The 17969-nt window shown below is 41.8% G+C and overlaps 1 protein-coding gene across 1 annotated transcript in view; it reads right to left on the bottom strand.

The window, feature by feature from the left end:
- Positions 1 to 17969, bottom strand: part of LOC121594146 — an 88569-nt gene that overhangs the window by 24077 nt on the left and 46523 nt on the right. Inside the window, 3 exon segments of the mRNA XM_041917156.1 lie at positions 2646 to 2758; positions 3937 to 3987; positions 5943 to 6082. Of these exon segments, the coding sequence (XP_041773090.1) occupies positions 2646 to 2758; positions 3937 to 3987; positions 5943 to 6082 (304 nt within the window).

The raw sequence follows: 17969 nt of genomic DNA, 5'->3' as shown, positions 1-17969 counted from the left end.
TAGCTTACAGAATACATGTGTTGCAAGATGTAGTGGGTAATTTAAACGTAAAATATTCTTCATAAAAAATTTAATTCAGACTTCCAGGTACACTGGATTTAAAGATATTAGTATTGTAAGAGCCAAATTATGTAGCTTTTTACTTGAAATAAATTTACTATATAATAGTAAATGTGTTTGCTTATGTTCATATTCTACTGTTGTGCAAAATATCAAACTTTGTCAATTTCCAATTCGTCGAAAAGGTTCGCTAAAAAAAGCTTAACCAAGTCCAATTGATTGTATCATATACCTATCACAACATATTACAATTGAAGAGAAAGTTTTCAATGAAAGCTAATGTTTGTCTGATGCTAACGTATCAGATAGTGCCAAGACAGAGTTACGTTAAAATTCGTTTGATTCAATTGAAATATAGCGATCTACGTAAACGCTGATGAAAGTTGCTGTTTTTGTTTGTTGAAGGCTGTAATGGTAGGAAGATGTCACTAGTGTTGAAATCAGTATTTTAAAGGTCTAAAAGTTTCCTGAAAAGTTGTCCAGACTCTATCATCAAAACGAGGTCTAGCTACTATTGCATGAAATAACAGGTTGGCTGATAAGTCCCCGGTCTAACAAAGAAAAACACATTACATTTTTTTGTCAAAATTCGTTTTTATTATTCAACATTGTTCCCTTCAAGAGCGATACAACGATTATAACAACCTTCCAATTTTTTGATACCATTTTGGTAGTACTCCTTCGGTTTTGCCTCAAAATAGGCCTCAGTTGCGACCACCTCTTCATTGCAGCCAAATTTTTTCCCTGCGAGCATCTTTTTGATGTCTGATAACAAGAAAAAGTCGCTGGGGCCAGATCTGGAGAATACGGTGGGTGGGGAAGCAATTCGAAGCCCAATTCATGATTTTTTGCCATCGTTCTCAATGACTTGTGGCACGGTGCGTTTTCGTGGTGGAACAACTCTTTTTTCTTCTTCATATGGGGCCTTGACAAAAGTTGCTTGACAAAAGACGCTCTGTCTCACAAACTAATTGACATACAGACGTCAAATTTTGACACGAATCATTTGAAGGTTGGTACTATATAAAAATAATATGCATTTATTACTAGCGGAGCAATCTATGTGTCAGACCGGGGACTTATCAGCCAACCTGTTAAGCACTGACTTTGAGTGTGTCGATAAGAAGTACCTAGTAAATATAAAACGCTAAAAATGAAATGATAACATTGATTAATCTTAAATCTATATTCTTCTTCTTCTTCTTTTTGGCACAACAACCGCTGCCGGTCAAGGCCTGCCTGTACCCACTAGTGAAGTGGGCTTGGCTTTCAGTGACTTTTTTGTTACCGTAGCAGGATAGTCAGTCCTACGTATGGGGGCACAGTCTATTCGGGGCTTGAACCCATGACGGGCATTAAGTCGGTCGAGTTGACGACTGTACCGCCAGACCGGCCCAAATCTATATTATTCGTGGAAAATTGCGTTTTCTTCTATTGTTACACATTCGATATCCTTTAAATGAATTACAGAGTTGTCCTATTTTAGATTATATTCAGCGTTAGAGTTGAGTTTTGTAATGGTTTATAACATTGATTTCAAATGAATCAATTTTTAGTATGTAATAGTTGATATTGGAGTAGACGTAAGATGTGCATCACAGGCAGCATTACGTGAAGATTGCAATGCATTTAACGTGACATTACAAACGCTTACTGAAAAGTAATTGATTTGTTTTACAAGGTTTCTTAGGCGACCTCAAACATCTCAAACCCGTGAAGAGCATTTGAAATAATTCAATGATAGCTCGAAGTTTTGGATGATCACTGTGAACAATGAACAATAGACTCAGTTGTGCAATTGTACAAACTGGAGATGAAGTTCATGAGGTTGACCTGACCAGAGACTGTGCTGTACTCGCGATCTTTATCTATTGATTTTTTTAAGTAAAGCTACCCGTACTGTTGGTACGAACGAGCTGTACCATCGTTACATGCTGTGGACAAAAATAGACAACGCTTTGTAGCCCGGACGGTGGTACGTAGGATTTCCAAAACTTTCCGTCCTGATGGATGGGAAGTTGGTGAAGTGAATTATTTAATGATGGAAGTAAAAGCTCTGAAACATGCTCCGAAGCATCTTTTGCTGCCACTGCCAGTCTTCATAAATGTAATACGTCTCCAACCACAGTGACAGTGGTTTGTTTGGTGGATCAGGGAAGATGATTGAGTTTCGCATCAATAATTCAACGGCCAAGAAAGCACATTGCACATGGAAAACGACTTTCGGGCTAACATGTTCCGAAATTGTCGTAGTTCGCTTTCGCATACGACCAAATACGAAAGTTATGTGTTCTATTTCGGGAAGGTTGAAGCCAAAAACGGCAACAACAACAAAAAAAACACACACACATACACCTAGCACAATAGGGCCTCGTTCGGCTTAGGTACAGTGTGGCTGTGGTGACCAGCTGATGCCAGCGCCCGGCAATAGACGATGAAGTTTTATTTGGCGCTAGGGGCTTATGGGAGAGGTGGGGCTAAAAATTCTACGACAATCAACAAAAGCACTTTTGCGCGGGTTGATGGGCACCGTCCGCTGCATCGATCGAACAGTTGCCGAAGCCTTTCGAGTAGAATGTACGTACCTCGTAGCACTTGCGAGCAAACGTCGCACGGTGTGATCTTTTTGTAGGTGTACTCCTGTAGATTGTGATTATCGGTGCCATCGAAGCGGATTTGTGCTCCATTACCGCTCTTCCTGCAAGGATGTAGTAAATTACGATATTAGAGAAGAATTGAAGGAAGAACAGACCGGTTGCTGCATACGTGCAAGTAGACACTCAGTTGTAAAATAAAAAAGAAATATGTGGTAGCTGATGGCGCAGAACGTAGGCCAAAAATAGAAACATCGTTAGTGATAGTGTTGAAGTCTTAGGGTAATTTAATACATTTCGACGTGTTTTAGGTCAATTGGGTAAGAAAATAAGACATTTTATCGTAGCTTTGCTGTATCTCCTATCCACAGTTGTAATAATGTAAAAAAACGGTTTAGTTTTTACAGTTCACTATTTTGTCAAAACTTCTATCCCACAGCTAGTTGCTGGTTTTGAGCAAGAACTTAGGACGAAACATTATTTGAGTGTAGTTATATTCATGAACATTAGGGGCTACATATTCATCACTTTGTCCACGTTCAATCGTGAGATAAGAGCATATAAAAGTAAATATTGTAAATAAAATGTTACATTAGGTTAAAAAGCACTTTGTTCAGCGAAACTGAAGGTAATACTTCAACGCATAAATTAATGTTAGTCAAACAATAGCCACACATACACACACGCACATCTTGTTGCCTGAAGTCTAGCAAACTATAAGAAAACTAAGGAAAAGCAGTGAAAATATCATCGTAATTGTTCTATAGGCGAGATTGAAGCAAATCTATCAGGATTGACTAGATAATGTTCAATTCTAAAATAAATTGAGTAAACAGTTTACTGTTTTTTTATTGTTTTTTCTCGTATTCTCTAATACACTTGATACTATAGAATCTGTTCGATACGACTTTAAGGAGCTTTTACGCAAATGCAACTACTATCATATATATTCTGATTGAGCTGTTAACTGAGGAAAAGTGTATCATCTTCATTATAGTGTACGCCTAATTTAAACAGAGGATTCTGCGGCTCTGTGCTACTACTAGTCGTAAAGGAATAAATAAACAGGGATTAAAACGTATACATAATTCCAATAGGTGATTATACGATATGGTAATATATAATAGATATATATATATATATATATATGCTATCTCCTTAATATTACACGTGGAGCACACACTACGACAGTAAATGCAATACTTATATACGTTTATATAGCAGAGTATATTGTTTATATATGATTTGGTTGTTTTTTGTTGTTGTTGTTGTATGTTGTTACCTCATAGTCAACACCGTAGACACTGCATGGTACATTTGATTGGTTTTGGTACTAATTGTGTGTTACCGAATTGCAAAAGTAATAGGAAGGCAATAAAGAAATCAAATGAAAGTTTTTATTAACAGTTTTCGCATACGCATGAGGCAGCGTTAAGGCTCTAGACAGCAGGGCAGTGCCTAAGCTGGGAAAACGGGATGTTTTGCACAAGATTTTGAAGTTTATAGCAGGAAAAAATACATTGCGGTCGGTTGGGGCGATTCGAATGCGACTGTATAGCTAAGCTTATCATCATACGCATGAGTGTTAAACCGTAATGGTAATCGGTAATGGTCATATTCAATATCATATTTAAGGTTAAGATCGTCAAATATCTACTATATTATAATGAACAATTTAAGTAAGACTTTTAAAGCAAGAAAGTGATGATCTTTCTGTGTCTTCCTTTTGAAGTACCAATATGTTTTGATATTATAAATTATTGGCTTGGCCAAAATTTATCAACAATCCAGGAAATACTTGTTACGAGAGGACGCATCCGTTTTCAATCACAATAGCGCATCCGTAACACAGTCACCGGTGACCTAGCATATAATGCGTTATAAAATTGGCTCCAAAGTAACTCTTTGATAATGAAGTAATACACGCTCATTACATTTTCCCGTTGAATGATTTTGATGTGTAACAAGATTTTAATATATATTATTAAAATCAGTTCCGTTTGCCAGGAAAATGAAAACTTGCCAGTGGCTTAGTTGAAATAATTCACCTAATAATGGCAGTGATTCACACCTAACAATCGGAGCAAAAAGCCATGAAATGTTGCCTCATTCCATGCATTGTTCACAATAAAGTGATCACGAAAGCGAGCAAGAAAAGGAAAAAAACACACAGACACACACACACACACACGAAACAAAATGTTAACGACAACGGCAAAACGCTGCCAATAGCGGCGCCATTGCTGTTGCGATCAAAAGCGAGTCGAAGCAGTTAATTCACGTGTAGCGGCAGCGTGTAGATGAAAATTATGCCCCACGCTGGCACCAGATCGTGCTAGAGGGTCTGTACAGGCAACAACGGTCCATGTTGAGCTCATCCTTATTTTTCCTCCCGCAACACTCATGAAAATGTCGTGTAGCCGTTTCGAATAGAAAAGCAAGGTTATACGCCCGGGTGTTTTTTCTTCTTCTTCTGCCTTTTCCTACACTAACACGTTATCATTTGTGATGAAAGCGGATGATGATGCCCTGCAGACAGTCGCATTCTTGAAAGACCGTGGCACTACAACCATTTGCTCACGCTTGCCTGAAATGGGCCGGTGTTTGGAGGTTGAGATGTGTGGAGAGGTTGGGCGAGGTCTCTTTGCCTAATGGATGGTTCCCGGTAATGAACCTGGGCCCCCGTGGATGCCTGGATGGATTGAATGGAGGTGTCGGAGGTGATGGAGACCCGGGTGCCGAGAGCGGGAACATGGGAAAGCGCGCGCAGGAGAGGTTAAGGTGGGGTAGGGTTCCCGCTTCTTTAAAAGCGTGAGCGGTGTTGTGCGGTGAAAAGGTACATTATAAAGGATTGTGGAAAGCCCCTTCCGCTCGGGCCAGGGCGTGAGTAATTCGCGCAGAAGAAAATGGAAAAGTCATCGGTGAGAAAAGTTAAGGCGTGGTGAAGATAAGGATAAAAACGGACCATGGGGAGGACAGGGGCGAAAAAAGAGAAAAACAAAACGTTAAGCGAACATAAAGCGGGCGATAAATGCGAAGAAAGGCTTGAAACTTAAGATATTGCAACGGTTCGGTGGGGCAAAATGAGCTAAGAACAGTAGATGGATGGGGATGGAGAGGGAGCAAACTGAAGAAACAAAACAACAAAGAAAATATGGAGAACAGGGACCATTCAAACGCTACAGTAACCAGAGGGAGCTTATAGAGAGCGAGAGGAGGAGGGGGAAGAAAGAGAGAGAGAAAGAGACAGAGAGAGAGAGATAAAGTTAAAAAAACTGTTCCACTTACCTATCGTTCGCCGAACCTGCCGGTTTCAGGCTACGGAACGCTTTTAGCCACTTAGTCTTCATTGAGGAAGAACTAGAAGAAGACATTTTACGTTCACCGCGAGGTGAACCAGGATCTATTCTACCCAAAAATAATTCTTTCTGTAACGAGAGTACGCAAAGTAGAAAGAGGAAGAAAGGAAGATAAAAGAGAAGAAAACAGTGAAATTACAGATAGACTATTCTAGTTCGGTGTAATATTAAGTATTTGCTGTCGGTGTAATGCAATTTTTAGCTCAAATCTATCCCGATACCAATCACAGCGTATGTGAGTGTGTGTGTGTGTATATTTATTTGTAGTATGTGTATGTGTTGTAAAGGTTTTGTTCAGTACTACATCCATAATCGCTATGCGTTGCTATAGTAACTCGTTTCAAGGTAGTTAGAAATGTATCCACTAATAGCTAAACAGAAAGCTAAAGGAGTCTATTGAAATGGAATCGAAACATTCGGTAGCAGTAATATAGCTTATATAGTATTAGTAAAAGTAGCCAGTAAGTAGGACTAATTGTAAATAAGTAAAACACAACCGAAAAATTCCAAGGCCATTAACGTCTGCTATGAGTTAAATACCTATCGATTCACTAGAATAAATAAAAAAAAACAGTACAAATCTACACCTAGATTGCGGCAACGCGTAGTAGAGTGGCAGTAGTTGAAGCAGTAGTATGTTATTGCTGCGAAATGGATTGCATCCAATCAGGTGGTTGAAGTGGGCAAACAGCAGCTGTAGCATCTCGGCTTTCTTCGCCTTCTGCAGCAGTGCAGCGTGCTGCCCATGTGTGTAATAGAGAGAAGAGAGAGAGAGAGAGAGAGAGAGAGAGAGAGAGAAAGAGAGAGAGAGAAAGATAGTGCAGCCGGCGCAACTATTATGGTTCTAGTTTATTCAGGTCAAGAGCTCTATCCGATCTGTGAAGCTGGCAGCACACGACGTCCCCGGTGGTAGGTCGCGATACACACCTCGTGATCGTATAAGCAGCCCTCGCAGTCCCATTGCAAACAATTCCCGCCCATTTCCCGCCCATGCGGTGCCGCCTGTAGGAATGGTTTGTGTGAGATGCTTTCATGCGTGATGTTCTTCAAAATGAATGCTCTAATAAATCATACCGAGCGTCGCAAAAAAAAAAAAACGCTGGGAAGCAATGTCGAGTGCTTTCGGGTGCCTATCTTTCTCGGGGTCAACATTTATAAACTAGCACTCGTACACACATACAAACAAATATCTGTGAGGGGATGCACGAGCCTGGTTGGTTGACGCGGTAAACGAAGGCAGAAACACAAACAAATTTCCACATTTCTCACATCCTCCAGCGCAGTAAGCGCTGTGGCCTAGGCTGACACACCGCGTGCGGGTTGAGGCGGGTGGGTGCAGCAAACCGTGTGTTCTCGACTTTTATCGACTCCAGCGCCTGCGAACCCGGTTCCCAGGCGCTATCAAAAAGCGAACTTCTCCCCGTAAGATATTACCGTGGCATCTCGGACTGCGCCCCACCCGTGCGCGGGACGCAAAGGAGAAGGGTCCGATGGAAGGGATAATATACCTACCGGCTCTATCTATTCAGCAAAGTGGACGACCCTTTGAATGCAGATCGACCTTGCTGAGGTTGACCGCAAAGGGAACATTTTTTCCACTTTTTTCCACTCCAGCTTCCTCTAAGCGCGCCCCACCGGCAGGGGTTGGTTCCTAATGCGAACGAACCACACTGGCGCGCTCTACTTGACGTTCTTTGTGTCGCTAACGAACCGGACTACTTATGGGTCCCTAATGCTTACCAGCTGGCACTGAATTGGTTAGGCTTGTGATGCCTCCCACGCACGGACCATGCGCCAAAGCGGATGGCAACGCACACGTTCCAGCCGAATGTGAGTATGTGTGTGTGGGCCTTGAATGTTTTCATTGGGCAGGTGTTAGAACACACAAAAGCTCTCGAAACCGGAGAAGCGCCTTTGATTGAAGCCTGTTGCTGATAGGAGGTTGTATGTTGGGTGAATTGAGAACAAAGAGAGAAAAAAGCTTCCAAGAAATGACACTTGGCTCAAGCACGAAAGCGTTCAACGGCCGGATGATGCTCGGAAACTCGAAAGTCATTGTCAGTCAATGGTTTCTTTTGCCCGAAGAGCTGTTAATTATATTGATCCTTCCCTTGTCACCAGAAGCGGAAACAATCCGAGTTTCTGTGCGGGATTCATTCCTGTCTTCGGTTACTACGCTCGAGAGCCACTCATCCTGAAGGGTGTGAAAGATCATTAAACTATTGAATGCGAAATCATAGCATGACAAATAACGAAGCACATGCGTATAATGACGCTGACTGGCAAAACAGTTTGTCGATAGCTGTGGTTTGTAACGTAACGAAAAAGGTTCGAAAATATCTGGTTCACTGATATATCTGGTTAGAATTTATGTTCAAGATCATGATAATGATTGTTTTACTGATTGTAAAGGATGTATTTTTGAGTAGGTTATAAATATAATTTATAAAAACAAATCAAATTTATTTCCTCAAAGATGCAATAAATGGGAAAAATACCATCTGGAGAATTTGCTTTTAGTAATAGTTCAATTACTAAGTTGAATTACACAGAACACAAATTGAATTCCGATATTTTCAATATACGGTGCTATTATTACTCGAACCTTAAATGGTTCTTTCTGCCATTTCATAGTTCAACCGAAAAATAATACAATACGGAATGCATCATTGCCATAATATCGAGAATGGCAAGTGCAGATAGCGTAAGCTAAGGTGAAAGTACTTATTGTGAACGAATTGGGGCGCAATGTTGAATATTCTCCTGAAGGTTTTGTTATGGCTCTTATTGTTTTGTTCAGAAGAACCTATAATATATGATTTTGTTGTTTTTATCCTACTAGTAGAAGGAAATTCGGTGCGTATGTTGAGTAGGATATGCTAGGATTGTGTTATATTTGCTGATTAAGAAAAGATATTATCTTTCCCTATAGTTCTTCTTCTTGTTTGGCACAACAACCGCTGTCGGTCAAGGCCTGCTTGAACCCACTAGTGAAGTGAGCTTGGCTTTCAGTGACTTATTGTTACCATAGCAGGATAGTCAGTCCTACGTATGGGGACACGGTCTATTCGGGGCTTGAACCCATGACGGGCGTGTTGTTAAGTCGTACGAGTTGACGACTGTACCACCAGACCGGCCCAAAGGTAAAGACCGGCGTCCCTATAGTAAAGTCCTGAAATAAGCTTCACGAGCCATAATTAATATTAAACATTGGGGGTTTTAAGATTCTAGCCGTTTTTTATATGAAGTTTGAAATTTCATACAAAACAAACAAAAAACTAGCTTATTCAGACTAGATTATTACAGCTAAAAAATATGTAAACAAACGCAAGCTTGATTATGTTTCAATATTTTGGCTGAAGCAAAAGCGTTTTGTAAATGAATGTCAATAAATGAATACACATACACACACATGTTTTGTCGAGGAATGTTAAAAACTATTTGATTGGATATTTTTGAATCACATAAAATGTACTTTAACACATTTAACCCAAGAAAACTAAACGATTTTAAAATGCATCTTTTTTATAATATATAACTCATAACACAAATGATGAAATCCAATATGGCTGAGCATAAATGTCAAATGGATACAGCTCGGATTATGAATGAGTTGCCTCACTGACAGCCAAAAATTTTAGCTTTCTGGCTTAAATTATAGAAGGGGCCATTATTCGATGGATAATATTTCAACAGTTAATAAGCTTTTATTACGAATTCTGTTTCTGTTGTGCAAAACACTACACTTGCAGGTAGTGAATGCGATGTCATTTCATGACACAAATAAAAAATTAAAAAGCAATTTTACAAATGATTAAGTAAATTCAATTGAAAGCAAAATCCTACTGCATTTGCATCTTTAACGAATGTCATTGAATATTTTGCTCGCTTCTAGGACAATCCAAGTTTATATGTGCGTTTTTGTAAATTTTACTAACAATCATCTGACTACGTATGTTTTTACAGCCATACAAATAGTCCCCGTAATACGCGGTACTAACAATTTCCCTTAGGATCGAATTCTAAAAATTATACAAAAAGGTTCAAATTTGTAATCTTAGTTCGGAATCATATGAAATAATTGATAAGTGGTTAAATTCACCTGTTATATACAAAATTATCAACATTTTTTGGCTGAAAAATGCGTGATTTGACTTACGCGGATATTCGAGATACGCGGATTCTTCCCTGTTCGCATTAATAGCATATCTCGGAGACAACTTATTTATCTGAGCATTTATGTATGAGAGTTAAGAACAGCAGTTTGAGAACTCATGGAATGTTAAGGGAATGATTCCAATTTCCATTCTTGAGCAAATAAAAATAAAACTAATTCACCACATCTTACAACTTTATATATAGTATTCAACTTTGCCAAAGCATAACGTTAAAAAAAATTTAAATCATTAGCAAACATAAGCCAACAATTAAGCATCCTAATTTATATAAGCGCTGCTAAAAATCCATATCACTTACTGCCGTAATCACATTTTCTACCATCTTTTCAGCGAGCTACATCATCAGCTGGCAAGCTTCTTAGTGCTACAAGAGACGTCTTGCAAGTACCTGACTCATAATTGGGCTTTCAGCGAATTCAAGCTGTCAGTATTTCGCTTGAGCGCGAAACACAACCCAATTATAGTGAAGTTATTAACTCCCCAGTTACGCCGAACGCAACGGGTACCCAGCCTTATAACTTTATTTCAGACTGGCACTTGAATCGCAATTGACCTAAATTGAATGGTAAAATTTCTGCGGAAATATCCCCAGTGGTCATTGGTAGTGTTCGAATGAGGATAAAATTGTGTTCTACTGCGAATAGATTCCTTCGTGAATGGTTACTATTACAATTTAGTTTCGGTTCGTCGGATACGGTAAAATAGGCAACATACCAGTCGAATAATTGGCAGCTCAGATGAACATAGTGTTTTGTTGTGAATATCCATGCGCTGCTCAAAAAGTTTAAACCATGCAATTGAAGTCGGGAAAAATAACTCAATCAACTCAAGATATCTACTATAATGCGTAATTCATGCTGTAGGTTATTATTACCGTTCAGCAAACGCTCTGCGACTTAGTTTTTAAATTATCTTTTATGATTTTTGACAGTACAGTGAAACTTGGATCAACGATGGGGAATAAATGGGTAAATAAATCAAACCGACTTTTTAAAGTTTTTATTAGCAACGATTGTATATTTTTTAAATTTTATCAGAAACAATTGAAAAAATGGTAAATTTATTAACACTAATTAATTAGCACCGAATAAGAATGCCATATTTTTAGTCATTGCAGCATCCTCGTATTTAGAGGCAATTCCAGTCGCCGTCGGGTTTGATCTATCACATTAGCGCACAGTGGGCAACCAAACAAACGCCGGGATGAAAATCAATTCCTCATACTACTTTTGCAATTTTTCTTCATTCAATACATTTGTTATGACTGTGTGTTATGATATGTGAGGCGGTCCCATAGTATAGTCGTCAACATAGAGCCTAAAAATCAATAATTATCGTTCTCAACATTTTATCACTAATTTTGCGTAGTAGTCAACAACACCAACAACAATTGTTAGGAACTTAAACGAAGGTAGATACATTTCTAACAAAAAAATTTTTTGAAGTGTGTCGCACGAAGAAAAGGTCGAATTTTTCGCGGTTGGTTTGGAAAAGACATGATTTCTATCCTGCGACATTTTTTTTCAACTGTGTTTCCTCTGTTCAGCTATGTGTTTCATGCCTGTTCGTTTCAATTTCCCGTTTATGACTGGGTATGTATGGCTCTAACAATATCATATGTCAAAAACGTTCTCGATCTAAAAAAATAAGATAAATGGGGGTCGCGGATGGTGGTAATTTTAACGACTAAATGTAGGAAACATGTTGATCTTTCATATTATGTACAAGTCATGAATGAAAACCAATCCAATCAGGAAAAATCACTCTCCAAAATGAAAATATAAAACATTTTAGAAATTATGTTTGGTTTTCGATCATTTATCAACGTTGCAAACAAAATTTTAACAATTATTTTGACATAACATGAAACAATATAGACGACCCATTCCAACGACACATTGATTTTCAAAATCTTATTAAATCTTATTAAAATATCGTATCGTAAAAAATAGCTCTAATAATTTTGAATAAAAACACAAATTTTGTACTTTGATGGCCTAAATCTCAGTGAGTTTAGGATAAAATGTGAAATATTGTGGTTTTAACTAAGTTGAAGTATCTGTTTTAATAAAACGTATATGGCGTGAACCTGCGGTAAAGTTATTTTGTTTAAAGATTTTCATACAGGCGTTTACCCAATGTGCAGTGGTCTCATAATAAAAACATACATACTTAAGAGTGATTGAAGAAAGATAAGCCCGGATAAGCATCGTGAGATCGTAAGATCGAAAGACTCCCAAACGGAGCCGTAAAACCAGTTGTTTTGGGGAAGTACATTCTATTTCAACTACACTGTGCTAAATATACATTTTCCTTCTTGCTGCTAAATATATGGGAAAATATCTGCACCATTATCAAATTGCATCAAAACATTTACCCATTAATACTTTTGTAAAAAAAGTAACGCAACGAACGGGATCCTACTATTTTAATTTTTTTTATTATCATCATTTTAACAATCCCTACCATCTTTACTGTGCATCCATGTTTCACTGTACGATAGGAAATATAAATAATTTGAAATCCGATTAGGAAAGCTGGAACGATGTAAGCTTACGCGGATCAAATCATTTCTAACATGAAAAATCGACTGAATTCAATAAATTTGCTCATCATTGCTTTATTATATTTGGGTTCTTGCAAACTGGTGGAATAAAGTACGAACAGCAAGTACTGCAACTGTCGTAAGCGTTAGAGCAAAAGTAAATGCTTCATCGTAAGAATGAACGATCGAACGAGCGAGCGAATTTCATAACAAACGAAACGAAACAAAAAAGCAGAGCCGAAAAGCAAAGAGAACAAAATGGATCAGAAAACAGAACCGAACAGCTAATGAAAACTAATTTACCAATCCGCAAGAGCTGAAGTGCATCCTGCAATCGTAAGATGCCAGGAGCGTGAAACAATCGCATAGTGTGCAGAGAGCGCTGCAAAAGACAAAGGACCCTGCAGCGGATTGTGACCGGGTTATGCCCGGGCAAGCGTTAGCAGCGTTCGCAGCGCAACCGGCAAAGGAACGGAGGGCGACCGTTGTACCGCGTGCTGGATACTGGGTGGCCGACGTCAACAGCGGCTCCAGGGCTGCCCATTTGCTGGGTCCATTTGCTGGCCGTTCGACGCTTCCTGGGCGTTTCAGGCGCGGAGACGCGGAAAGGCAACGGACACCCGTGGGCGCTCAACCCAGCAATAGATGTATAGGTAAGCACCGGGCACTGTGCGCAGGCTAATGGTGTGTATGTAAGTTTGGCCATCGATTTTGTGCACATCGCCCCCTCCCCCCCACGATTTCGACCCGCATTCGACCGTAACGAGAGATGCATCACCAGAACACAAGACAAGTAGCAGGGACGAGAGAGAAATAGATAAGGAGTGATTTAGTGCAGATAGTATGCAGCGGGCGGCAGCAGCAAGCCTGTGAGGGTGATGGTGGCTGGGATGGTGTAATGAACATAATAAAAGAGGAAAAACATACAACAACAAACAGCCTAGCAGCGACAAAAGGCAGAGAGACATATGTGAGAGAAAAAGAAAGAAAGAGAACAATAGAGAGAGAGAGAGAGAGAGAGAGAGAGAGAGAGAGAGAGAGAGAGAGAAGAAGAAGGGAGAACAAAGACACATAATTGAAGACTAGTGAACAAGAACTAGATGAAGATAAAAAACAATGGAATCAATCGCGACAGGGCCGGCCGCCCGATGGGTGGTGGCTGCGGTAGCGTGAAGTGAACGAAATTCAATCTAGCGATGGTAGAACAGCACCATGCCAAGAACAATAGAGCAACACAATTGCACGGCAGGATGGAGGATGCGTGCAAATAGAGACAGAAACAAAGAGAGGGAGAGAGAGAGAGAAAGAGAGAGAGAGAGAGAGAGCGAGGCATGGCCAGAAAATCGAATCGATCGAATCGAACATTCGAGGATAAGGACATACAAAGAAGTGGAAAAAAACAAACGTTAGTGTAACGTGTAAGTGTGTGCGAGGGGGAAACTTACAACACGATAACGGATCGCTATCAAGCCCATTTGGAAGCGACACAAAGCAAACGATAAATACCCCCGGCAACCCGTGCTACCAGTGGACCCCCCTTGGAAAACGGGTTTGGGTTCGAGGTTCGGGTCAGCTACAGAAACATGCGTAGTTTTGTTTGCATGAAGCCGGGCTCCTCGTCGTTTGTCTCTCTCCACGCTGCACAGGATGGGGTTTTGATTTTGTTTAACTTTCTGATTTTGGAGCAAACGTCCGCTGGTGTGCGACGTCACGAAAGGTTTCGTGCGCGTGCAGATCTTAGCCTAGCGGGATGGTAGATGTTGTTCCACCAGTCAAGGGTGCAGTGGGCTGCAAAGCAACTGGAAATGAGCCTTCTTTAGCGCGTAGAAAGCTCCGCTTCATGTTCGCCTCCGACTGATCGACGGGGTGGTGCGATCGCGACGCGAGGTAAACTACACTGTCACTCTCCTGTCACTGCCGTCAGCTGCTGCTGTTGCTGCCTTTTTTAAGCGTTTTTTTGTGTGTGTGAGCTTTCTGTTATAAGTTTGGTACGGCTTGCAGCCTCAAATATTCCTCACCCTCGGGGCCGGCAAGATTGGGCAGACTAATAAGTGTGTGGTAGAGAAAGAGAGAAAGAGAGCGCGAACAAAATAAAACCAAAGTAAAATAAAACCGAGCAAACGAAGAATTTGTTGACCGTGTACGCGCGCGTGTGTTTGGTTGCGTGGGCTCAGGGAAACAACTTCCCTTCCGAGGGAACGAGGCGCACGTCGATACGGGATGGCTGAGGGGATAATTGATGCTTTTTCATTACACTCACGCACTTGGTTTCGTTTCGCTACTAGTACACGGCCCTTTCGCGGCTTGCCTGCGGTACCTGGCCAAACTGTACCTTGCTCGGTTTTGGTATTTATTTATGGCTTTTTTTTCACACCTCCGTGCCAAGGGCGGTGCTGTTGCTGCTGCTGCTGCCGCTACGGTAGGACAGGTTGGCACAGGGTTGGTTTGACGAAGCTGTATCGCGTCAGCTGCACTATATCCGATGCTGGATGATTCAACAATCTCACAGACACACTCACACAAACACACACTCTTAATCAGTCGCTGGTGAAAACACACACTTTATGATCGTACGCGCTGCTTTATCACTGTCACTCGGTCGTTGTTTTTTCCCCGATAAAAAAAGGCATCGGGCTAAGAATGCAAACCAGCAAAAGGGACAGTCCAATATGGATTTTTTGTTGTTGTTGTTTTTTTGTATTTTAGCCTACACAATAGCTCTTTGGTGACTCTTAAACCGCTAGCAACAATGAGTGTTTACGTTAGTGCACGATTTTGACGATTTTGCTATCACAATATTTGCTGGAATTTCGCTTTGCTATGGCACCGTTCTGCCGGGATGATGCTCTCCGGCACCAGCACGCGGTTCTCCCTTCGATTAACAATCGGCAAACACGATGGTGTCGTAAAACGGTCGAGAATATTTGCAATAAATATAACTATCAAACTCCTAACCATATCGTAACAGGGCGCTGCGTTTAAGGTTTGCGTCGCACCGCCACCAGACTCGATCGGCGCTGAATGTTGTTTTGTTTTTTGTTTGTTTTGTGCTAAATATTTTTTTTCAACTGTGCGTATCTACGTATGTGTCGGGTATGTCGCCTTGTGTTTGTATAATTATCGTTTTAACAAGACTTCGGCGGCCAGCGAAAGGTCAGTTGTAGGGGGATTTTGTTTGTTATTCGTCGCCGTTGCCAACGTGGTCGCTGCCAAAAAAAAAAAAACAAAACACTCTCGCATTACACATCCAAACCCGACGGCGCACCGGGCGTCGAAATTGAAGTAAAACTTGTTATTTCCGCGCTCGATGGGCTTCTATATAATACACGTTCATATTCACGCACACTCCAAAAACACACGCACGACGCACACTGTATCGCAGATGTCTTACGCGCGAGAAGGCCGTGTCCCACGCGCGTGCTTTACACAATATCACAATGATTGTATGTAATCTGGCAAATGGGAAAACAATTTCACTGTATGTGTATGTGTGTGTTTTCTTTTCACTCAAAAAGCACATTAACTGCAATTGCAGCTCACATTCGCTGCTTTTTTTTTTGAAGGAAAATATTGTTGTTGTAGAAAGTTTGGAAGAAGCTTCGGTTTAGCCGGGGAATCCCGGTGCAACTGTGCTCGCTCACTCACTCACTGCCTGTCAAAAACGGCTTGTTAGTCAGTCCGTTTCGGATGGGGACGTCCTTCGGCGGCCTCTAATCAGCAAGCACCAACCCAACCTGACAGCAGACGTGGCGTTGACACATTCCACGGGACGCAACGGAACGAGCGGGAAGCCGTTCGTCCTAAACCTGGCCGACCCTAACCTTGCGCTGGTCGGCGGTGTTGGTGTGCTACTGCTTTCTCCTTCGGTCGGTTCGTTTGTGTTGTTATCAGGCGTGAAAAATCATCAGCCCGAGCTGTTTTTCGCCGCTGCACGATGTCTTTGTTGGGGAAAGGCGCCAGCCATGCTTCCCACGCGAGCGCCCAGTCTTCTCGTGTACGTTCTTCGTTCGTTCTTTTTTTTCTTCGTTGGTGTACAGAAACGTTGAGATCCTTCACAGGGCAGGGAGGTGTCAATGGGTACACCTGGCCGCAGTGTTGTTGAACGATACTCTCGATGGAGAGGAGTGGTTGGTGCACCGTGCAAAGGCAACACTTTAGCCGCAACACACACAAAAGCGCACCCAGTAACAACTGTCCATTCGGGACCACCGCACTAGCACTGACCGAGCGCGATGTAACTCTCCGGCAGATGGAAGAACTGTTTAAGTTTTTTTGGTTATTGGTTGTTGTAGCTCTTGTCCTTCCTGGGCAGACACGGTGTGGGTTCGCAAGCTATTGCAGGCAACGATGGTCCACGGCACAGCGATATGTTGGCGTAATACGGCGGAGGCACTTCACCGACTGGCAAACGTCCGACTTGCACTGCATTCTTCCTGGGCCCGGGGCCCGTCGCGCGTGGGATGTGCCCTCACTGGCTGAGAACTGTAGCGCACACGGTACACACGCTGGGGGCGAGTGAAGTGTAGCCGCGCGTCCGGACAGTGTGGTGTTTCGCCCGCGACCTGGTTACAAATGCGAGCCACTGCGAGCCAAGTCGGAACAGGTGACAGGCCACCACCACCACCACCACAACACACAGCAGCGGACAGAAGCAGTACGGAGCTTTCGCTCGGCTCGGTCGGCTCGAAACTGAACCGAACAGGAGCAGAAGCAGTCGGATTTTCGACGTGCACTTCCCTGTGGCGACTGTCGGTGTGCCTGTGGTAGTGCAGGCCTGTCGAAAACCGAGCACTTTTGATGGCCGCATGCGCACTGGCTGGACGCGTTTTCGCGGCGTTTCACCGTTTCAGCTGCGAGAGTGAATAGCATTCCAGCACTGTGCCGTATCGGGACCGAATGCATGACTACCACTTTCGCCAGCCCCTTCGTGTGTGTGTCTGTGTGGGTGTAGTTTGTTTCGGGTACGGACACGTTTTCTGAATGAAACATTCTCGTCCCTGGTTGTGCAATATTGATAAGTAAGCAGCAGGCTAGAAACACGAAAGATAACCCCATCCAATCAACGGGGGCTACCCGGAGCCGGCAGAGCAATGGGCAGCATCAATAGGGGTTGCGCCGCGGTTTTGGCTTTTATCGATGAAGCTTGATGTGGTGGAGCAAATGCTGGGTTTTTTGAGGTAGAAATCAATTTTGGGCAATTTACTAATGGTAGCACTACAAGCACAGTACAACA

The sequence above is a fragment of the Anopheles merus genome, chromosome 2L (assembly GCF_017562075.2).
Source record: "Anopheles merus strain MAF chromosome 2L, AmerM5.1, whole genome shotgun sequence".
NCBI classification, from domain to species: Eukaryota; Metazoa; Arthropoda; class Insecta; order Diptera; family Culicidae; genus Anopheles; species Anopheles merus.
Note: the sequence above shows the minus strand (reverse complement) of the source record. Positions and strands in the feature narration are given on the sequence as shown.